Here is a 22,768-nt window from a genome sequence, read left to right as displayed (position 1 = left end):
CGGCGGCGGCGGCGGGGGCGGAGCGGGGCGGGATCTGCGCGGCACATGCGCCGCCCGCCGCGGGGCCGGGGGGGTGCAGGCGGAGGGGAGGGGGAGATTGGGGGGGGCAGCAATCCCGGAGGATGCCGGGGGCGGGCCCGGTGGTGCTCGGGGATGCTCCGGGAGCTGCTGGCGGCGGGGGGGTGGCGGAGGTCCCTGAAGGGCTGCAGTGGAGGGAGCCCCGAGGGATGTTTGGGGGTGCTGGAGTCCGCAGCGGGACTGCTCTGGGATGCCCAGGGGCAGGCAGGGATCCCTGGAGGTGCTGGGGGGATGCTCAGGGGCAGCCCCCGGATCCCTGGAGGTGCTGGGGGGATGCTCAGGGGCAGACCCCGGATCCCTGGAGGTGCTGGGGGGATTCTGCCTCCAGGCCAGGGCTCTGTTTAGCCTCTCCCCAAGGGCTGTTTGACCCCCAGTGCCTTCCTTATCCAGTGCCCAGGGCTGCTGCGGGCAACCACCTTGGTGCAGGTTTAAGTTTAACGCCCTCCGGGGTGATTACACGGCAGCTCCGAGACGTCTTATGGCACTCGATTACCGTGGGAAACGCGTGGCCTGCCCGCAGACGAGCCCTTCCCCGTAGCCATCCCGAGGCCCCATCCCCAGCCTCCCGGGATCGGGGGGCCGGGCTGAGCCCCCACGCACTGAGCTGCACCAAGCGGTGAAACGATGCTCAGTCAGGGCGAGGGGCTCAGCCTGAGCCGTCTATTCCCTCTCCTGCCAAAAAAGCAGCCCCGATCCCCCGCCGGTGCTGCCCCGGCACACCGTGCTGCTCTGGCCGGCGCTGGTCAAGAGCCACCCATAAGGAAACGATTACGGCTCAGCTCTCCGGCAGCCGGCTGGAATTTCTCCCCATAAACCCCATCCTTCGGCGTGGAAAGAGGCCGCTCAGCGGCAGTGAGCCCGGCACGAGCGATGGGCAGAGCCCTGGGACCGGCAGCAGCCCTGGCCCACTGGCCACGTCCTGGCAGGGGTTGGGCACAGGCAACAGGGACACCCCCCCCCCCCGGCACCCCAAGCGGTCAGCAGGCGGGGGAAGCCACCGCTCGCCCATCCTAAAGGGTTGGCTGTTAAAATTAACCCGCCGTGACCGGGTTTGGAAAGCCCTTTCCCGGGAATGACAGGAATGTCTTTATCCCGGCCAAAGCAGCGCCGGTGCGGGGCTGTTTCGGGGAACCCGCTGCCAGAGCCCGGCTCCGCTGTAAACAGGCCAGGAGCCATAAAAACTCCACGAATTCCTCCAACCCCCCTTTCCCCGGGATCAGGTGAGGGCCTGAAATGCACCGGGGATGCGACGGCGACCCCCCGGGCCGCAGCAGCCCGGCACGCGCCGGCGGTGACGGTCCCTCAGCGCCATGGGACGGGGCGAAGGCAGCGCCGGCGGCTGCTCCGGGCCAGGAAAATGCCTGTCACCGTGCTGCGGTTTCGTGACCACGGCCTGGAAGAATTTCGGTGGTGGTTTTTTTTTCCTGCTAGGAAGAGGAGCAGGCGGAGAAGCCCTGCTTGCCGGCGAGCCAACGTGGCAGGACTGGGCCAGCTCGAAGCTTGGGGTCGAGCAAGATGCTCCATGCCATCCCCTCCCCTTGCCAGGTTTTTGGCTCCCCTTGGGGCTGGATCCACGAGGGTGGGGAGCTACCAGGAACGGCCTGCTCTGCATTGCTCGTTTATTTTATCATGGGGAGCTTAACGTAGGAACAAAGAATTGAGTCCGGGGCTGGGCGCGATGGGGGTCTCCGCCGCTCCCCGTGCCCCCGGTGCCGGCTGGGAGTTGAGGCTGCGCCGTCCGTGCCAAGAGCTGGGGGCTCGGGGAGGGTGCGTGGGCGCAGGGAGGGGACCGAGCGCCACGCACAGGAGTGTGAGTCCCCGGGTGAGATGCTGCCGGCAGCCTCCGGCGCGGCCTTGGAGCTGGAGGGTGGAAGCCGGGGTGGCGAGAGGCGGCCGGCAGCCCCGCGTGCTTGTTTTCCAGGGCGGGAGGCCAGGGGTTGCTCCCGTCTTCCCTTGCCTCCGGTCTCGCTGGCAAGAGGCTGGGCGCTCAGCTGACAGTCACGGGGAAGGCATTAGCAAAGCAAAGGGGAGTTTCCTTGCCCTATTGCAAGAGAAGATGAGGTGCTTTCCCCTGGCCCTCTCCTCCCGCAACCCTTCCCCGCGTCCCCGCATCGCCCACGGGAGAAGCCGGGCACAGCCTGGGAGTCCCCCATCATCCGCACACACACAGCAGGGAGGAAAACCAGCGTTCGCCCATCTCCCTCTGCCATTAAACCCACCGCATCCTCCGGCGGCCAGCAACCGGTGTCCCCGTCCCTTGGTCCGCGTCCCCTGGTCCCTGCCCCAGCAACCGTGCGCACCCGCGGCTGCGGCGGGGATGCTCAGAGGACCACCCGCCGGTCCAGCTGCTCTGCCCTCCCGGCTCGCTGGTGCCGCGCTTCCAGGTGCTTGTTTTGGACCTTCTCAAAGTGCTGCAGCAGCTCCGTGTAGTCGATGTTGGAGGCCGTTGTCCTCTTGAAACCGGCGCTGGGTTTGGTGCTGTCCCTGCGGGGAGGGAGCAGAGTGAGGGCAGGAAGGGGCAGGAGGTGCCCGTACCCCCGGTACCCGTCACCGGCAGCACCAAGGGCTTGTCCTGAAGAAGCCGAACCCAGCACACCCTAGTGATTAACAATTAAACACCCCCAAAGCCCTGTTTCCCTTCCCCAAAAAGCATAAAATGGAGCCCAAGAAGTCCTGGGATAGGAGAGAGGGGACAAGGGACATCTGGCTCAGCACCACAGGGGAGATTTAAGCCCTCCGACATGGATGCTCCCTGCTGTCCCAACCCATTCCGGCCAAAAGCAGGGAGACTGGCTGGAAAGGATGCCAGCGCCACGTGCCTCAGTTTCCCTGCCTGGTTTTAGGAGCAAGCAAAAAAAATCTGCGTGCTTTGGCATGGAGGGGGACTGGTGACAGCGGGGACAACCCCGGGGGATGAGCACCCACAGCTGGAGCCCCGGGGAGCCCACGAATGTGGGCTCCCCGGGGTTCCAGCCGTGGGTGCTCATCCCTCAGAGCTGTCCCCACACAAGGAAAGGGGGGACACCAGCCACGGGGAAGCCCGTTGGGGGACATGGAGGAGCCCACGGAGGGCGGGAGGGGATGGCAGGTGGCTCTCGAGGCCCTGACGTCCCCCCGGGGAGGGGGCAGCTGGGGCTGGGCTGTTACGAAAGCCGGCTTGGGTGTTTGAAGGAATGTAGGTCAGAGTTAATCAGATGCTCAGGCCGTCTGACAGCTCCGGTTGCTCGAAAAAAAACCCCGCTGCCGGGTGGAAAAAAAAAGGGGGAGGGGGGAAGGAAGCACATGCAGCCCCCCCCCCATTTACCCCCCCAGTTAAAATCAGTGCCGGGTTGCGGGTCCGAGCTCAGCGCCGCAGGCCACGAGGGATAAAAGCCAGCCCAGGGGAGCTGTTAAAAGCCAAGGAGCGGTGGCGGTGGGGGGGGGGGGGTTAATTCAGAAACCTGCCCATCTTGGGAGCTCTTCTTTTTGTTCCCAAGGCTTTGCAAAGGCAGATCCAGCTTTAACATCCACCCTCCCTGCTCATTAGCCAAAGGTTGGAGAGCAAATCCCACCACCGGCATCTAACGAGCCGGGCGGGCAGCACCCCTGGGCAGGGATTCGGCTGGTCCCCAGGGAGATGCCACCCTTGCACGTGGCTGCTCGTGGCTCCCCGAAGGCCAGGGGTGGGGATGGAGAAGCAAGCCCCAGGCGTGCACGGGTGACGGGGTCCTTTTGGGTGCCGTGAAGGCTGGCGGTGGGGGATGCTTTGGGAGCACCCCCCGGCTGCCGGCGTCTCTCTCCGTAAACCTCCTTCCCAGCTCTGCTCGTTTCCATAGCGACCCCACAAGTGAAATTTTCCATCCCTGATGCCAAATGCCTGTGGATGAGGCACAGCCCTCCCAGGGTTACCAAATATAGACACAAAAAACCCCCCGAGCCAACGCTCCCGGCCACGGGGCAAGGAGCAGCCGTGGCCGCAAAGGAGCCGGGGGGCAAAAGAAGAGCATGGGGCCGAGCCCGGGATGGTGGGGATGCTCGGCCGCGGGGGGACGGCTGGTCCGGCCCCGACGCCGGGGGGTCTGTCCCCACGGCACTTACGCGGTCTGCAGGAGCTCGGGGTTGGGCACGCACTGCAGGCGGTGGGAGAGGAGCTGGAAGGCGCTGCTCTGGGGCAGCAGCATCAGCAGGCCGTAGAGAGCCTTGATCAGGTAGGGGTTGTTCTTCACGTCCAGCAGCTGCAGGCGGAGATCTGCAAGAGGAGAGGAAGAGGATGGGGAGGTGGATAAAATGCATTTCGCCTCCAGCCCCAACAGCAGGTTCTTCCCAACCCATCTGATGGTCCTGGGGAGGTTGGAAGCCTCTGCCAGCCGACCCGAGGGGCACCTGTGTGGCACCAGCAGCCTCTCCCCTTGCATTAACTCATCCATCTTTGTGTCCCACCCACGCCAGAAGCCCCTCTCCTCACCACAGCCCCCAGCTGCCAGCTAGGGAAGGGGGCAGAGGCTCCCCACTCTCCCATCCCTGCTGCCGCTCATCCCCGAGCCCGTCCATGCTGTCTGCCTGAGGAGACACGTGCAACGTGAGATTGCTCCTCAGCTTCTGCAGAATTAGCAGAAATACCCTCCCTGGGGCATCAGACGTCAGGAGGGCTGGGTGACACCCTGCCGGGGACTCTCTGGAGCAGAAGGGATCCTCTCCGCTCGGCCCTGATGGTTACGTGTGCTGGGCCACGGTGTTGCTCAGCACCACCTTCCCGCTCCATCCCTCATGGGGCTCGGGGTGGAAGGGCTTTCCGGAGCCCCACAGACAAACGAGGTCCCACCCGGGGCAGCCCAGGGGATGGGGCGAGAGGTCCCTGCCCCAGCACCTCACCTCCTGGTTGCCAGTAGCACCTCTGGTGTCTCCCTGTGAAGGGACCCACGCCCAGGGATGCTGCTCTATGGGGGGGTACGTCTGTCCCCCACCCCAAGACTTGGAGATTAAGGTGAGCGGGATGGGGACACCCTCCAGGAATTGTTTGGGGCTGTGGAAAATCACCTTGCGTGATGGGAAGGAAAATCATCCTCGGGATGAAGCACGGGGCACCACGGGAGGAAGCGTGACCGAGGGCCAGCCCACAGCTCCATTGCCTGGCTGCTCTAACCCTCTTCCCTCCAATATTCCCCAAATATTCCCCCAAATAGCCCTGGACCTATACAGTTCCCTCCCAAAGTCCTTGCCGGGACATTTCCCAACGCCCCCAACGCCCAGCTCCACCTCCAGGGAGAAGGAGCCCAGGGGCGGCCAAACCCCATGACAAGAACCCCCCCCACAGCCACGGGTCACCCCGCCACGTCCCCCCCTCCCCATCCCGGCTCCCACCGCCACGTCCCCAAGGCCCTGGCTGCGTTACCCAACGGGAGGGGGGACACACATTCCTCCAGATGAGGTCTGGAGAGAGAAGCAGCTCTGGTTTTTTAGGGCTTATTCTCCTCTTCCAGGAAAAAAAACCCCATCTCTTCTTGCTAAGGGCCCCAGCAGCGCCTGCGATGCCACCCCGCATCTCCAAGGGTGGCACGTGGGGCTCCCCGCAGCCGGCACCCCACCCGGAGATGCTCAGCGTGGTCCAGGCCCCCCCCCTGCATCCTTCCCCCATCCCTTTGTTTGGTGCCAGCTCCGCTCGCTCCCTTAACCTATATCTGGGGGGTGAGCGGCCCCCACCCCGGTGCTGCCAGCGCGCCCGGCCCCAGCGGGCAGCTCCAGCGCTGGGCAAACCTCCCGGCAAGAAGTCTCATAACTTCTGCTCTATTTATTCGTGCGGCGGCTGCCGCTTACGATGGAGGAGCAGGGAGGGGGGGGGATGCGCCTGGGGTGGGGGAGCACCGCGCCGTGCCGCCCCTTCCCCACGCCGGGTTTCCTCCTTACATGTGAATATGGGGCACTCGATGAGCTGCACCAGCTTGTCCACCTCGGTGAGGAAATCCACGGTGACCTCCAGATCCCCGCTGGATGCGGCCGTTAAGGACGTTACCTTGGAAGAGGGTGGCCCGGCAGCAGCAGATGGCTCGCCCGGGTGATGCCCGGCGTGGACCGTGGCTCTGCCAAACCCTCCCTGCACCCGCAGCTCCCGCGGGAAGCGAGCAGGCAGGGAACGGGCAGGGCTCGCGGGCAGGCAGGGCTGAAAGGTCTGGCCAAGGGACGATGGAAGGAAACAGGAGGAGCAGGCAGGGATGGGGGAAAAGGCAGGCTGCCCAAAAAGCCGGCAGCTTGCCTAGCCAGGGAGCGGGCAGGAAGACGGTGCATGGGAGGACGCTTGCTTTTACCCCCCCCGGCAGGGAGACGATGCCGAGCGCTCCCGTCCCCCAGGAGAAACGCCGGCGCGCGCCGGGAAGGGAACCCGGGCGCGTTATTAAGCTGCTTCGTATGGAAAGCTGCTCAGGGAGGCGCGGGGTTTGCCAGCACATGAAAATAATCATTCTGCTCCAGGCAGACGGTGAGCTCACCGGGAACCGCACCGCGCCGGGCGCTGCCTGCGCATCAAGTCAGGAGGCCAAAGCCTTCGTCTTCCTGGGAGGAAGAGGATGCTGAGGAGCCTCCCCTCCCGGGCAGGGGAAGGTCAGCGCTCAGCCAGCGCGCGCTTTCCTCTTTTTACACCACAAAAAAGCAGGACGACAGAAGGGGAAGGGAGCTGGCGCGCGCCCAGCACGGGCTGCCCTGCCCTCTCACGGTGGGGACGCCGCCCCGGTAATGATGGGCTGCAGGCAGGAGGCTGGGCTGGCCCGCAGGGTGACCTTGGTAGCCACAGAGGGACCAGGGGCCAGCCCGGCCACTGGCCTCGCAGAAAAGCCCCAAAGGATACAATTTCTGGATGAGGTCGTAGGCGTGCTTGTAGTTCTGGGTAAGGAAGCAGAGGGAGACGGTTGTCACGGGGTTGTGACACCAGGACCGGTACAGGCAGCAGAAGAGGTTACGGCTTTCCTGGGGAAAGAGGGAGCCATCGGGGTCGGGTCACCAGCGGGAACAAGGACGCGGCACGGAGAGCCCTGCGTCCCCAACACCACCCCATCAGGTTTGCAAGCGCTGGTGCCAGTGCCACCCAGACGCAAAGGGACATTTCAGGACCCACCAAGCCCACCTGGCACTGGCACGAGCCCACCAGCCTCGGGAGATGGAGACCAGGGGAGTTTTGGGGTGGCAGCATGACGGGGTGGCCCTCAGGGCTGCTGCATCCACCGCAGGGTGAGGGGCTGGAGGACGGCCCAGCCAAGGGGACACCCCTGCATCGCTGGCCTTCAGCACGAGGAGGAGGAGGAGGAGAAGCCTTCCTTCCTCTCCCTGCCTTGCTTGGATGTCACCGGTGCCGGTGGCAGCTGCTCGGCAAACCCTGCGGGCGCGTTCCCGGCAGGGACAGCTGAGGAACCGGGGGGCTCTGCCTCTGCCGTCACCTGTCCCCTGGCCCGTGTCCGGGCGGAGGGAGGGAGGTGGCAGCTGCTCGAGGGCCTGGGGAGCCCGTTCCCATCCGGGGGGGAGAAAAGCGAGAGTTGGGCACGTCCTCCAAGCCCCCCTCAACTCCCAAAGAGAGGAGGAACAAAGGGGCTGCACCCGAGCTCCAGCCCTGGGACCTGCCAGGCAGGGACCGAGCAGCAAGAGACACGTCCCCAGGTGGCTGCCAGGTCCCCGCCACCCCCATTACGTCCCCCCCAGCAGCTGAGCCCTCTCCCGCTGCCCATACCGGGGTCTTCAGGTCCTTCAGTTGGTTCCTCAGCTGGAAGAGCTCGGAGGACGTCAGCAGGATGGTGTTCAGGGTGTGGACCATGGTAGAGGCGAACTTGAGGTCCTCTTCCCGAAGCAGTATGTCTGCCATGGAGTGGAAGATGTTCTCTGCGTTCAGAAGTAGACAAAGCTGCCTGCACATCACAGAGGAGAGAAACGGGGGGGGGAAGGCTGGTTAACGAGCAGAGCCGAGCCCCTGAGCCCGCGCATCACCCCCTTCCTCCAGAGAGGACCTGGGATGAGAGAGACGGGTGCACCAGAGCTTGGGCGAGTACGGTGGCACCAGAAGGGAGATGTTGTGGGGCAATACCAGGCTCTGCATTTGGAGGGTGCAGCTATTCACACCGGGGCAAGGCCAAAAAAAATAATAGCTGGGCTAAGACACAGCCCCGGTCGTGCTGCTCTGGGACCTCGGCGGCACCCACCGCCGCGGCTGGCTGCCACCGCAAGCCTCCCAGTGATCTCCCTCCAGAGGTTCCAGCATCGCTTTCCACCCCGGCAACTGCAGGGAGCGTGCAGCAGCGCCGGTACAGATGGCATGTGATGGCCCAGTCAGACCAGTATCCCCCCCGACACCAGGGAACTGGTAGGGAGCGAGCGTGGCCACCGGGACAAACGGCTCCCTCCCGGCGCTGTGCAACCCGGGAGCCCCGGAGCCAGAGGCTGCCCTTCGCTCTCCAGCCCCCCTTCCTTCCCGTAACCTGCCCCGTTGCTCTTTGAACTCCTCCACGCTCCGGCTCCCAGGAAATCCGGTGCCAAGGGGCTCCGGAGCTCCAGCCGGTGAAGCTGGAAGATGCCTCTGCTCCGTCGTTCACCCCGCCGGCGGCCCTCTCCTCAAAACACGGCGTAGCCGGCGCCGCAGCCCACGCCGGTCTGCCTGGCCGGGCCCGGTGGGTCACGGCAGGAATGTTCTGCTGAACAAACCTTGGGGCATTCTCAAGGTTTTCAACATTTTAGACCAGAAACCAAAATCCAGATTTTTTTTTTTTCTTTTTTTTTTTCTTCTGCGTTTGTTTGGATTTGGGGATTTCCTGTTTTTCTCCAGGCTTCTTGGGCGGTTTGTCTGAGGACACCCGAAACGCTGCCCGGCGCCGGCTCAGCTCGCCGGTCCCCACATCGGGGAGACCCGGGGGGAGCCCAGCCAGCATTCCCAGCTTCTCCTGAAACTGGGATGCTCCCAGGGTCCCCACATCTCCCCCACGGGCTGACAGGGAACCTCGGCACCGGGGGAGATGCTGGCATCTCCCAGAGCATCTCTGCTTTCCCCCAACTCCTGCCAGGCACTGTTCCCCACCAGATAATCTCAGCTGGCCACCAAATCCCCCCCGGAGGCATCTCAGAAGGGTTTAGGAGGCTTTGGTGGTTGGGTAGGAGGCATTCGCTAGCTGCTCGGCGGGTCTCGGTTTGGCCGGGAGGTGAGAGGCACACCTGAACCCCCCCCCAGGGTCACATTTTCACCTCCTGGGGTGAGGAAGAGGAAGGAGGCGAGTTTCCAGCTCCTGTCCCCGCGGGGAAGGACCGCTGGAAGCCTGTACGGCTACAGGAAGACACCAAAGCCCATACCCTCAAGCCTGGTGTTTTAGGGATGCAGGAGGTGGACGGGGAATGAAGAAATGGATTTTTCCCTCCCAACACGTGGAGGAAACAACCCCTCATCTTCCTCCCAATTCTGCCAAGCAACCCGTCCCCTCCTCGCCCAGCCCCGGCTCCCGCATCCCGCGTGGCCGCCGCCGGACAATGAGATGCTCTGTGCGGGCTTTTACGTAACCCAACCCGGCGATCGCCCTGGACCCCGTTAAAATGGAACGGGCCGTGATAAATAAGCTCATTTATCCCAATTATTCTTACGTAACCGGCTGCATTCATGGGGATGAAAACGCTTCCCCGATTTCTCGCCGCTTGGACGGGGGCTGGTTGGAGGAGGGAGAGCGATGGGAAAGCGAAGCATCGAGGGAGGGAAGGGGAAGGCAGAAGCTTTTAGTCCAGTCTGATGGAGCCAAAAGCAAATCAATAGCTCAGCATTGCAGGCAGGATCCGGTCATCGCCAGCTGTGGCAAAACAAGCCCAGCCTGGGCAGGTCCAAGCCCAGCCCAGGAGTGAGCTGGCTCCATCCTACGCTTCCCCAGTAAGAGGGGATAACTGGATGCTCCAGCCTTGCCGAGCTTCCTCCAGCAGTCATGCCGGAGCGGGCGCGGGGCACTCGGACCACGCAGCGGGATGATTTATTGTGCCCAAAGAGGGGACGGGTCCTCCAGGGAGAAACACTGGGATTGTTTTACCCCCAGTTGCGAAGTGCCCAGTGTGCTGGTACAGCCGGGGACCGGCTCTTCTGCACCGCCGGTGCTCGGGGCCGGCGAGGAGCCGGTGTTTTACACCTTCCAGGCAGAAAGGCTACAAAAAGAGCTCAAACAAGCTCAGCCAAACCAAAAACGGTGCCGGCGAGTGTGGAGGGCAATTCAGCAACCTCCGTGGAGCTGCCCTCGTCCGCCCACGCCAAGGAGGCCGGTCGGGTCCCCCCTCCGACGCTCCTCCGTGGAAAAGGAGGGCTCTCGCTTTCCATAAATAGGAGCTCTGACATTTGGCTGGCTAAGGCCGCGTTCCCAGCGAGGCGGGGGCTGAACGCGAGCCGCTTTCTAATTTCAGGCCTGGTTTTGATTAGCGGGGAAGGGTTGGGTTTGTTCCCCCTCCTTTCGGTGGCACTGGGAAACTGGAAACCGTCGGGGTGTTAAAGGAGCAGCCGTGCAGAGTCCGTCCTCCCCGCTCCGAAGCTGTGCCACCCCCGGGGGACGCTGCCCCGTCAGGGTGCCCACCCCTCCGGCTGCCCCCAGGTAGGGGCTCTCTGGGAACCACCAGCAGAATGAGTTTGCCAGTGCTCAGCAGCTTGTTCCGATGCAGCCGGAGACCCTGAACTCCCCCTCCGAAGTCCAAAAGCGGTCCCCAAAGGAGGGGACAACTGCCCGGCCAGGCAGCTGCTGGCCTCCGTGACAGCAGCCAGCAGCTGAGCCTGACTGCCAGCGCCGGGCGGCTGCCGGCGGGACGGGAGGGGTCCCCCGCAGCCGATCCCTCGGGAGGCTTCGATGGCACGAGGGGAACGCCAGGCTGGCTGGGGGGGCGGGCAGGGCACGGGGACCGCAGGGGACAGGTGGCTCCAAACCAAGCAGGCAGCAGCCGAGATGCCGGAGGGGCGGGTGCGGAAGGGGACGGGGCAGAGGGGACAGCGAGCGGGAGCCATACCCCAGATATGTACACCCCAGATATGTACACCCCATAAATACATATATATATCCCCCAGATATATACACCCCAGATATATACATCCCATAAATATGTGTATATATATACACACCCCCATAAATGTATATATACACCCCATAAATATATATACACACCCCAGTTATATACACCCCATAGATATACACACCCCAGATATATACACCCCATAAATAGATATACACACCCCAGATATATACACCCCATAAATATATATATATATATACAGCCCAGCTGTAAGACTTAAAACCCCCATTACTAACGGGGCTGGCTGCGGCTCACCCGTCCATCCACCCACCCGCGCTTTGATGTGGCGATGGAAGGACCGGCTAATCCCCCCCCAAAGCATCAGCCCAGCGAGGTGCCTCTTTCCCAGGGCTCTCCCTGCGTCCCCGTGGGTGACACGTGCATCCCCGTGCCCGTCCCTTTGCCCACAGGGAACCGGCGAGCCGCCGAGGACCTCCCGGCGAGGGAGAGGAGGGGAAGAAGCAGCGTCCCTGGGGAGGCAGCAGCCGCAGAGCATCACCGCACCGCATCGCCCAGCCGTTAGGCAGCCGTCGGCGCAGGCACATGGCAGCGATAATGAAGTGCGGTATTTAGGCCATTAAAATTTAACTCCTTAAATTAAAAGGGTTATTCAAGCCTTTCCGACGGAGCCAAGGAACGTGGCTGCGGGCAGATGGGAGGCAGCGCCTGCCTGCAGTGTGGCGATGGGGGACACCCCCCCCCCCCGCCCATTGCCTCGGATGGGGCCGAGCCGCAGTGGGGCTCCCAAGGGACCCAGGGGGTCACCTCCAGCCCCTGCCGTGGGGACAGGACCCTGCCCTCCCCCTGGCCTAAAGAACCCCTCGGCAAGCCCATGAAGACCAAGGGAAGAGCCAAGGAGGTCACCACCAGCTTTGCATCGCCACGCCACCCGTCGGGTCCCCGCCGGGTCCCCGCCGGGTCCCCGAGCCCCCCCCGCCCCAACCTGGCAGCCACCGAGTCCCCAGTGCAGCAACGTCAACCACAACGAATTCCCACCACGCTAACGATGGGTGGGGTGGGATGGGGTGGTCTCGTACGGGGAGAAGCTGAAAGCCCCCGGGGCAGGGAGCTGCTGCGGGGCCGCACGCCGCCGGAGCCCGGGGGACGTCAGAGCGATGGGGCGGCTTCAGAGCCACATCTCCAATTAAGGGCAAGCCCCGGCGTCCCTCCCAGCCCTCTTGCTTTGACAGCACCATGCCTGGAAACCCGGCTAATCTAAACACCATCATTTCGGGGAGCTGTCGGAGCTCCCATCCCGCCCGCTCGCCCCTTTAACCGCTTCAGCCCCGTCCCCTGCCCCGAGCCACCACGCAGCAACGGGGTGGCAAAGGGTTGGGGCAGCTCGAGGCTTCCTCGAAGGGAGTGAAAGTCTGGATTTTCATACAATTTAAAAAAAAAAAAGATGAAATCCAGCCTCGCTGCGGATGGAAAGAGTCTCCTCCGCTGGGAGCCCTGGGGGGGGAGCGCTGCTGGCCCCCTCCCATCGCCCGGCCGTGCTGAGCACCGTCCCGCTGCGTTCAATTAAGCAGGTGCTTCTTCATTAAGCACCAGCGATTCGCTTTATTAGCTCTGGGCAGACGCGGGGCCCCAGCAGGGAGAGGATCGTTCCTTGTCCCACTTCCAGCAACTGGGCCAGAGCCGGAGCCGGGGAAGGAGCCAGCCGAGGTTGGGGGGAGCGATGCTCCGAGGGGCTCTGTCCCGCTTTTCGGCTCGCGGGGCCGGACCAGTGCCTCTCCCATGGCTACGCGGAGGGCAGAGCCCCTCCGTCCTTCCTCCCCACCCTCCTCTTCCTCCGCTCCCTTCCCCTCTCCTCCCCAAGGCTTTCCGCCACCCTCCCTCCCCGCTCCCCGGGAGATGCCCCAGATCAAGGCGCCTGCCCGGGGGACCTGCAGCCCTCGCGATGCCCATCCCCGTCCCCCCGAAATCCTCCTGCCGGGAAAAGCAGCATCCCCGGCCCGGCCCAGCAGCTGGGATCCTTTAGGAATTTGCAGAGGAAGCAGCTTCACAGATAAAATTAGGACGGAGGGGAAAGGGAGGAGTGAGTGGGGAAGGCAGGAGGGTGCTGTTCCCCCACCCTTCCCCACCACGGCGGCGAAGAAAATCCCAATCCTCCATTTTTCTCCCCGCCTTTCCCGAACCCAGGCTCCGGAGCCGCTCCTCCGGGCAAGGGAAACCATGGCAACCCCGGCAGCTCCCGCTTTCCAGATTCACAGTGTTTCATGTAAGGGATTGGGAAGGGTTTGGGAAGTTTAGAAGTGGGGCTTCTTCTGCAGGAGGCAGAGGGACCCTCTGCCCCCCCATCTCCTCTCGCCCAGCCACCCATTCCCATCTCAAAGCAAGCCTCCGCCGGCACGTTTCCCTAACGAGCTCAGGTCCTCGTCAAGAGACAGAGAGGACCCGGTGAGATCTGTCTCCTGGGGATGGGCTTGCAGACACCGTGACGGAACGAGATACGTGGCGGAGCATCAGCATCTGCTGGAACGGGGAACCTGTAAAGTACAACCCAGCCAAGGAGAGCCCAGGACAGCATGGACAAGTCCTTGGGAAGACCAGTGCTGGAGCCGGGAGCCATCACGGCTCACCCCAGGTGAGCAAAGAGCCCGCTCGAGCCAGGAAGACAATGTGGGCAAAAGCTGGACTGGTTTTTGGACTCTTCTTGATGTCCTGACGTTCAGGTCCTGCTCTTTTGAGACATCAGGTCAACCAGGAACCAGAGCATCGGATCAAAGGGAGCCCATCAGCGGGAAGGGTGAGGGCGTTTGAGGGAGACCTAGTTTCATGTGCAAAAAAGCCTGAACTTTCTTTTCAACCTCACCAGCCCCATTTTCTCGTGATGGTTATCAAGTTCCCCTGGGAAACTCGGTGAAAGCCACAGACCAGAGACGTGCAGATCCCGGGAGGAGATGTGTGGATCCCGGGAGGAGATGTGTGGATCCCGGGAGGTGATGTGCGGACCTCGGGAAGCAGGAGACAAGCCCTGCGATGTCTTCGCTTGAAAAGGGAAAGGTGCAGAGTGTTTCACTGCAAACAAGAAAACCCTCCCACGGAGCGTCTGCTCGGCAGAAGCCGTCAGCGTGACAAGGGCTGAAGGAGCCGTGGTGCCAGCTTGGCACCGGGCCGGGGTCATCTCCCCCATATCGTGCTCCCCGGGGACCCCCAGCAGCCCCAGAGCAACCGAGGGGGATCCCCGAGAGGAGCCCGGCGCTGCCGTAAGGGCTCATCTCCACTCCCCTCTGCAAACCAGACCCCCCTTTCCGTAGGTGGGACAAGCAACGTCAGGGCAGGGGAAAGCCAGCAGCTCCCCGGTCCCAACGCCGCCGGGCTTTGGGAGACAGCAGCCAGGGCAAAAAGCCAACTCGGGTCATCGTGGGCCACCCCTGCACGGGGACTTCCCACGAGGTTCTTCTCACTGGATGGAAAATTTAGGACCACCAAGTAGAAACCCAAGGGTCTCTAAACAAGCCTGGGGAGCTCACAGAAACCAAACCTCTTGCAGACTTACACTGCCAGGCTTGATGGCAACAGCCAGGAGATACTCACAGGACGGGGGAAGATGAAGAATCCCAGGCTGCGATTGCACAATCCCCATTTCCCGCAGAAAGCAGCCCAAATCCAGCCACCCTGAACGCTCTCTGTACTCGGAGCCACCTGCTCCCCAGGGACGGCATGGCGATGCCGCGCGGGGCGCAGACGACGTGCCGGTGGTTTGAGAACTGCCATGGACACGGGCAGAGTCACGCTCAAACCTTCTTCCCTTCAGCTGGTGAAACAGCACCTCGGTCCTGCGGAGCCTCAGCCCTCGGCTTCCGCTCCTCGTGATGCTCCCCTCGGACCCCGGGACCGCCGGGAGGTCCCTGTCCCGGCTGGCAGGATGGCTTCCCCGCTGCCCACCCACCTACCAAAGCTGCGAGTCACCTCCTGGGCAGGTCCACCTTGACTTGTGATGAACCCAGCCTTTGTCCCCACCTTGGACGTTGGCTGCCTGGAAAACAGCGCCCTTCAAAGAGGTCACCTTCAGTTTATAAAGCAGCTGTCCAACACCTCTGGGCACTTACATGATCAGTGAAGTACCCACAGCTCCATACCGAACAGGAGGGGGAAACAGGACTGTACCAAGGAGAAGGAAGAGTTTCTTCAGAAGTTTCTTCAGAAGAAGTTTCTTCTTCTTCTGATCATCTTCAGCACAGAAGATGACCAACTGCTAATATCCTCTGGGATGGGCCAGAAGCTAAAAGATAACTAAATTTGGAAACTTAATGGTCCACTCAGCTCAAGACACTGCCCAACTCATATATAACACAGATGAATGTGACAACTCCTCCAAGGGGAAGCCCACGTCCAGCACCAGCCTCCAGTTAGCGTGTCCCACAAGTTTCCTCGAGGAAACCTTACGGTGACCCATGAATAAAGCTATCCTGCCTGCAAGCGTGCAGTCACTGATGACCTGCAAAGCTTACAAGATGCTGTAGGAACATCTGAGCATCTACAGGAGGCTCACCAGGAAAAAAGGCAGCTCTCCTCCTCTGAACCCTCCAGGAAAGCAAAAAAATAACCCTCTGAGGCATCTCTTCTCGGACTTTTAAACCTGCTGATGACTCGAAGGTAAAATGGATGGCAAATGGAAGTTCTCGCCCTGCTGCCCAGGGCTCTGGGGGCTTCAAGCCCCAGGCAGGAGGCACGGCCAGCAGCGTTACAGCACGCGCCTGGCAGGGCTGAAACTCCGGCTCCACCACCGCCTGCCGGCAAGAGCAGAAGTCCTGGCTCCAGCCCACCTCCCCAGTTGAGGGGAACGACTCAGGTTCAAGCCAGCCCTCCAGAGTCTGAGCCCAGAGGGGGACTTACACCGGGCTGTGAGGTTTTCGGGCCAGCATCCTCTATTTTGAAGGGGAGGAAGGGTAGGGGCTGGCTGGGGAGGGGGGGAGATGCGTAAAGCAGCAGCAGATCCTTCCTTTGAGATGTACGCTTCCCTTTCAGGCTGACAGCTGTGGCCTAATTTTCAAGAAAACTGACAAGCGCCTTATTTCTCCCCCTATAATTTCTCTTCGCTGCAAATAAAATAGGTTAAAGGAGCGGGCGCAAAGCTGTGACAACAGGAGCCGGGAGAGGCTGGGCCGGTTCGGGGTGCGCACAGCTTGCAGAGAGATGGGAGCCGTGGTCCCTGCGCTCGCCCTTCCCCTTCCTTCCCCATCACTTTGCTTGGAGATGAAGAAATAAAAGTGCTTTTGCTCCTAAAAGCATGGCTGAGGAGCAGGTTCCTGTCCTAGAGGTGGATGAGCCTTTGCATCCTCCTTGTAGGGAAGGCAAATTTGGGGAAGATGGTCCTGCTGGGCATCCCTAGACCTCTGAAAGCGGAGGGACCAGCTGGCGGGTGGAGTAGAGCAGGAATACATTGCGTGTTTGAGGGTGAAGCTTTCCAGAAGGAAAGAAAAAAGGGACTGGAAGGGGGTAGCAGCATCCCACGGCGGGGACCCTTCGGCTCGGCTCGGGGACAAGCGTGCCCCAGCAGCTGCCTCATCTCTTCTGCTAATACCTCAACCCTGGACCTGCTGCTGACTTTTCCCTTGCTTTGCTTGAGCAAACTGGCTGTATTTTGCTCGCCCAGCTCAAATCCAGGTGCAGACGCACCCGAGGCGGCGCTAACCCTCGCGTGACTTTGGGGAGAAGGGACAGAAGGAGCAGGAGGAGTGGGGACACTCCAGCACATCCCAGAGCTCAGGAAAGGAGGTGCCTGCGAGTAACTCGGCGAGCCCGGCCGCACTGCGGACTCAAGAGTGTCAGCTAAAAAAATACCCCCATTTACGCTGTGGTTTAGATGTCCCAGATGTTATTTTTACTGCTGGGCTTGCCTCCGTGCCTGCCACCTCTCGCTGCCTTTCGGCATCGCGGGGTGGGTCCTGCCGCCCGCCCTGCCTTCGGAGCCGGGATCCCTGGAGGGATCCCAAGGTGGGGATGCAGCCTGAGGAGCCTCGCTCCCCCTAACCCTCCAAGGCCTGCAGACGTGCGAGAGGAGAGCGGCTGGATGCTCCCTGCAATGCCAGCACCCTAAGAGCACCCAAAGCTACAAGGGAACCCACTCCGGGCGCAGCTGAGCACCGAGAGCAGCTCACGCACCGAAGGGAAGGAGCCTCCAACCAAGGTGGCTTTTGCACAGCTCCACGATTTCAGTGGGGAGTTGAAAATGTCCCATCCCGGGACATCCCATCCCGGGACATCCCATCCCGGGACATCCCATCCCGGGAGCAGAGCGCCTGGCTGGACCCGCCGATGGGAGCTACGGAGCCTGCAGCTGGGGCGAGCGCTTCCCGGGGCGGCATCCAGCCTCGAGCATCCGCCTTTGATGGAAACCTGCGGCAAAGCGTGACTGTGGGAAGTGCCGGAGCATCCTCGCCCGCCTGCCGCTTGTGCCTGCAATCGGTGGGCGGCGCGTGAGGAGGGAGGGCTGCGCGCCCGTCGCCGGCCGAGAGCGATGGGCTGCGAGATGCTCGAAAGCAGCCAGGAGTGGAAAAATCCCTTGATGAGAGCAGCAGGAGGCAAAACACTCAGCCCTGCCTTGAGGTTTTTAACAGAGCGTGCCCTGCACCTTGGGGATAATCCCGGGCAAGATTCCCTGTAAGAGAGACGGGGGAAAAATGCTGTTATTCAGCCTCTCCCAGACTCCCTGTCCTGGCTTTTCCCTCCGTGGAGATGAATAAACCGAGATGTCACATTTCCAGAGCAAGAGAAGGAAACACCACCAGGATCCCCAAGCCCCGACCGATGGGATCAGACGGGTTAATTTAGCAGCTAACGGCCAAAACCAGCCCATTGCCTGCACCGACCATCACCTCCCCACGACGAGGGTCCTCACCCCATTGCCCAGGCAAGGAAAATTTGGGAAACACCCTGGAAGCTGCTCGTGCTGCAGCCCTGCTCCGGGGAACGCAATGGTTAGCAAGCACGGGAGCTGCGGGCTCCCCTCCCCGCCGCCCAGCCCACCTTTTCCCAGCTCCCCTCTTCCCCAGCCTGCTTTTCCAGCCCCGGTGCTGCGCTCCTGCTGGGATCCCAGGGAAAGCGCTGGGACGGAGCACATATCCCCTCCTTGGGGACCTGCCCTTTGAAGGAACTTGGCCCTTTTGGGAGGATTTTCCTCCCCTACGCACACTTCCCCTTCCTCCCCTCCACCTTCTCGCTGACCCGAATTAGTCCCAGCCCACTCCGGCGCTGCCGCTCACATGTGGTTCCTAATTTTTTACAGGAAAACCCATCAAATCCTTCCAGGCAGCTCCGAGTACGGCCGGTCCTGCAGCAGCTTTGGCGGGTAGGACAGCGAGCTCGTTCCCAGGGGCTGGTCCCCATCCCCGGCTCCTCCAGCCCCCACGGCTCAGTGGGGGCATCTCCGGTCCTTCCCTGGGGGGTCCAGCCCCAGGAGCGCTGGCAGGGGCATCCTTAGACAGAGCAACCAGGCTTCTCCGTCGCAAAGGTCACGCCGCTGATGGCTCCCAGCGCGTTGCAACCCTAGATCCGACCTCTAGCCTGGGGGAAATTGGGTTCCCCCCCCCCCACACCTCCAACCTCCCACTCCGTGGAGCTGCGGAGGGTATCGGGGAGCCCACCATGACGCCCCATAGCCTCGGTGAATTAAAACCTCATTAAGCACATGTTCCCTTGGGTTTGCAGAGCCCATTGCATGATGTAAAATAGATAAAATTTGAGAGCTAGGGCTTTTCAGAGGTACAGCGGGGTTGCCGGCTCCCACCCCAAATTCACCTCAAAGCCGGAGAGGAGCCCATGCCCAGCTGGGGCAGTGGGAGACACATAAGAGCAGAGCCTGGATGTCCCCACGCCACCAAAACACCACTCTGGGTCTCTGGCCATGGGGTTTCCCATGGCTGGGTGGAGGCAGAGCCGGGGAGATTCTGGGGAGCGGGCAGGGGTTAAAGGGGGGCGCAGGGGAACGAGCCGGAGATGAGCGGGGAGAAGCCCGCAGACCTCGGTGCAGAGCTGGGGATGCTCGCCGCCCTGCTCCATCGCCCCGTACCCGGACTGGGGCTCGGATGGGAGGGAACCCCGCTTTTTGCTTTGCAAACGGGCAGGAAAAAAAAAAAATAAAAAGCTTTCTCCGGTTCCTCCTTTCTGCAAGGCACGAGGGGGGGATGGAGAGCGCACAGTTCATTAAAGCAGAAGGGCAGGCGGCCAGCGAGCATCCTGGCAGGCGGAGCAGTGTATTTTCGCAGGCTCGCTGCCTCCCGACACAGAAGCTTCCCTTGTAGCGCTCACAGCTGTTTGGATTTTACCCGAGTTCATATCACAGTTTATCAAAGGGGCTGCATTTTTTTTTCTTCTTCTTTTTTTTTTTTTTTTCCTTTTGCACTTTGCTGAGTACAAGCCGAACGGTTCCCGCGAAAACAAACGCAGGTTTTGTTCTGCAATGCAGCGGCACGGAGGGTGGGAGAGAGGAAGAAGCGACACGCGCTCCCCGACCCCAGCCCCGAATCACTTGCTGGTGGAGGGATTTTCGGGGCACGGGAGCTGGAGGGGGCCCAGTGGCACCAGCGCACCCGAAGGAAGGGGGAGCAGGAGGGGATCCCGCATCCCGACCCTGGGAGCATCCAGGTATCGAGATGTTTGGCCAAGCAAACCTCGTGTCCAGGGGAGCCCGAGAGCATCCAGGCCTGGGAGAAGAGGAGGATTTTGGTCAGCCCCAGCTCTTGAGCATCGCCCGGCAAGGGGCGGGTGATGGGCGGGGAGGAGGGACGGCGAGGCAGGAGGAAAGGATGAGGTTAAGGATGGGGTGGGGGGGGCGAGGACGGGGCTGGGGGCCAGGGAATCACTGCAGGATGGTGGTGGCACCCTGGGGCTTCGGCATCCCTTCACCACCAAAGCTGACACCGACCGGCTCCGTAGAGGATCCCCAGCGTATCCCTCGTTATCTGAGCCTGCGGCTAAACCCCCCACCCCACTCCCTCCCCAGAGCCCTCCCCGCTGGGATGCTGGCAGGCCGCCCTTTCCCTTCCTACCCCCCCCAGACAGAGAGCACAGCCCTGGGAATGCTTAGGCAGGCCAAAAGCAAAAAGCAATTTAACATGCTCCTCACTGCCTGCCTGCCAAGAGCATCGGATGTCTGTGCTCCGCAGGACATGCCGGCCCTCTGCTCCCCCTCCTCCTCCCATTCCCCATCCCACTTAGCAGGTTCAAACCCACTTTGCTTTTTTTCCCCCCTACTTTTTGGGGAGAAAGGGGTGTCGCATCTCTCAGAGGCAGAAAAGTCCCCTCCCTGCCCAAAAAGAGGAGACCGGCCACCCCAGCCCCATGCTGAGGGCACGTAAAGCCCTTCATGCACCGAACATGACGTGCCGGCGTTTGTGCCCAGCCCTGCCCGCTTCGCCATCCAGCTCTCCACTGGCCTCATCCCGGCAGGAATTCGAGACTTGAAGGAAAAGGCAGGATTTCCAGCCAGGTGAACCCTTCCCGTCTGCAGGAGCCATAAACCCGCAGCCCCATCACGAGACTTGGGATTTTCCAGCTCCCCAGCTAACGCCACAAATTGACCGAATAACCTGATCTGCTCCAGCCTACGTCTTCCAGAATGGATGGAGAACCAGCCCACCCTCCTGGCCGCCCCCCACGGGGTTCAAGCATCCCCCAAAAAGCCAAGGACCATCCCCGGTCAAACGGCCGAGCCCCGCCGCGTGCATCGCACAGGACGCAGCTTAGAAGTCGCCCCAGGGTCCCTTCCATGCAGCTTAACCTCAGAAAATGCCCCGGGAGAAGGTGCTAGGCAGCAGGGAATTTTATTTAACAGCCCTATAAAACAAGCTGAGACAACCCCTGCGCACCGGCCCCTGCCTGGGGAGCGAAGTGCTGACTCAGGCGTCCTCGCGCGCCCCAGGGTGCCACTGCTCGGCGAGAAAATGGCCTCTCTGGGCTTAAATGTTAAGCCCTGCACTTCAAAGCAGCCGCACGCAACGCGCACGGGGATGTCTCCAGCCACTCGAGCACGTCCTGTAGCCCGGAGGGTTCATTTGCCGTCCTGGCAAGGTACATCAGCCGCGAACGCCTGAGCTGCTCCATCTCAGAGAGCAGCAAAAAGCCAGCTTGCTTTGGTGCTAAGCTCAGCTTAGCGAGCTAAACTGGCTCCCGGAACAGCACGGGGGCTGCGCAACCAGCCCTGGGGGAGGGACGAGAGGGGAGAAGATGGCTCCTTCCAAGGGCAGCCAGCCCTATCCTCACACCGTGCTCTGAGCAGCAACACCGATGTCCATGGGGTAGGGCTTAGCCTTTCACTTAATCCCCCCATCCCATAGCGCTGGTACCAACAAGCAAGTGTTAAATCCAGCCTGTAAACCTCGGTGCGGGCTGAAAAGCTCGGTGCCGCGCCGCTGCCTGCCTCCTGACCGGCCGAGCAGCTTTCCCTCCGCAGGGTCCTTGCCCGGAGGACGGCCGTGCCGCTCCAAGGAGCCATGTGATGCTTTGGAAGCTCCTCTGCATTTTTCTGCTGCTCCAAGCCATCGTCGGGAGGCCAGCAGCTGAATGGGAATATTTGCTTCTTGCTTAAGGGCTCCGTTGAGTCCAGGACGGCCACGTGCCAGCTAGGGCAGATAGCTCCCAATTAGCAAGAAGGCTGGAAGGTCTCGGGTCTGCTCATCAAGGTGAGGGGGAACACTGAGCGACGGCTGATGCTCCTGCCTCCAACAGCCCTTTGGAAGCCACCTCTGAGCGCAAGCATAGCCGGCTCGAAAGGAGAAGGCAGCGCTTTCAATCCTGAGTTTCGAAGGCGGAATAACTTTGCTGGCTTCCAGCCTACAAAAAGTCACAAGTGACAGTGAGAGAGACCGACCCCCAAAAGGAAACCGATGCCAAAAAAATCCTTGGAAGAGACCATAGGAGCAGGTTTGCCACCTCTCTGGTTCCTCAAAGGGAGAGGAGTGGAAAGCGTGGGTGATTCGTACCACTGGAGCCCCCTCGGCACATCCCTTCACAAAGAGGGTCCCTCGCCCAGGTGTTCATGAGGCATCTAAGCAGCTTTGAAGAGGCTTGAAGAGTCTTTCCCTTCTCCTCCTGCCAGGGCCCAGTGTGGCGTGCAAGCTCCGCCGCGGCCGTAGGCTCTCTCTCCATGAGGTCCCCTTGGGTGGTGGCACGGATGAGGCATCACACCATGGTTTGATCTGGTGATGCCACGCTGGATGCCAGCAGGGAAGGTGGCAGACCAAGAAGGGCACCTCCAAGGGCACCTCTTGGATGCACCAGCAGCACTGGCAGATGGACCATGGGCCAGTGCTGGGTCATCCCCCAGCCTGGTGGTCCCAGGCAAGGGAGAAGAAATGATCTGGGTTCCTCCTCAGGAAAGACAGAAGCTTTTGGAGCCGTTTGCCTGTTATTTCAAAGGCAGTTTGTGTTTCCATTTAGCTCCGCCCTGTCTTCTCTGGTAAACCATCTCGAGATACCCAGCTTGGGACTGGGGTCACTGATGGTGAGACCACCCATCACAGCCCCCACCTCCGCTGGGAAGGGCTGTGGGAGCTTCTCCCACCCATCTCCCACCGGCGGGCAGGCACCGGAGCAGCTCTGCACGTCTCGGGGACCACACGTCCCTACAGAGCCAGAGACCTTCCCACCTCCACGGGCTCCTGCGGAGATCAATGCTCCAACCACTCCCGTCCTCAAGCACACGACGTACCGTAAC

The 22,768-nt window shown here is 61.8% G+C and overlaps 1 protein-coding gene across 2 annotated transcripts in view; it reads right to left on the bottom strand.

Annotated features, from left to right (window-relative positions):
- Positions 1-1,683: 1,683 nt before the first annotated feature.
- Positions 1,684-22,768, bottom strand: part of VAC14 (VAC14 component of PIKFYVE complex) — a 65,250-nt gene continuing 44,165 nt past the window's right edge. The window contains exons 15-20 of one of the 2 annotated variants that reach the window (XR_012675334.1): positions 7,769-7,943; positions 6,896-7,014; positions 5,962-6,041; positions 4,156-4,306; positions 2,298-2,562; positions 1,684-2,119 (exon numbers count right to left, since the gene is read on the bottom strand). Coding sequence is in view for 1 of the 2 variants with exons in the window: in XM_075160942.1 (XP_075017043.1) it covers positions 2,400-2,562; positions 4,156-4,306; positions 5,962-6,041; positions 6,896-7,014; positions 7,769-7,943 (688 nt within the window). In the remaining variant the exon portion in view is untranslated. Of the gene's footprint in view, positions 2,563-4,155; positions 4,307-5,961; positions 6,042-6,895; positions 7,015-7,768; positions 7,944-22,768 lie in introns of both variants that reach the window. The other variant, XM_075160942.1, reaches the window with a different exon arrangement.

This window comes from Calonectris borealis, chromosome 12, assembly GCF_964195595.1.
Source record: "Calonectris borealis chromosome 12, bCalBor7.hap1.2, whole genome shotgun sequence".
Lineage (NCBI taxonomy): Eukaryota > Metazoa > Chordata > Aves > Procellariiformes > Procellariidae > Calonectris > Calonectris borealis.
This window is presented reverse-complemented; position numbering and strand designations above follow the sequence as displayed.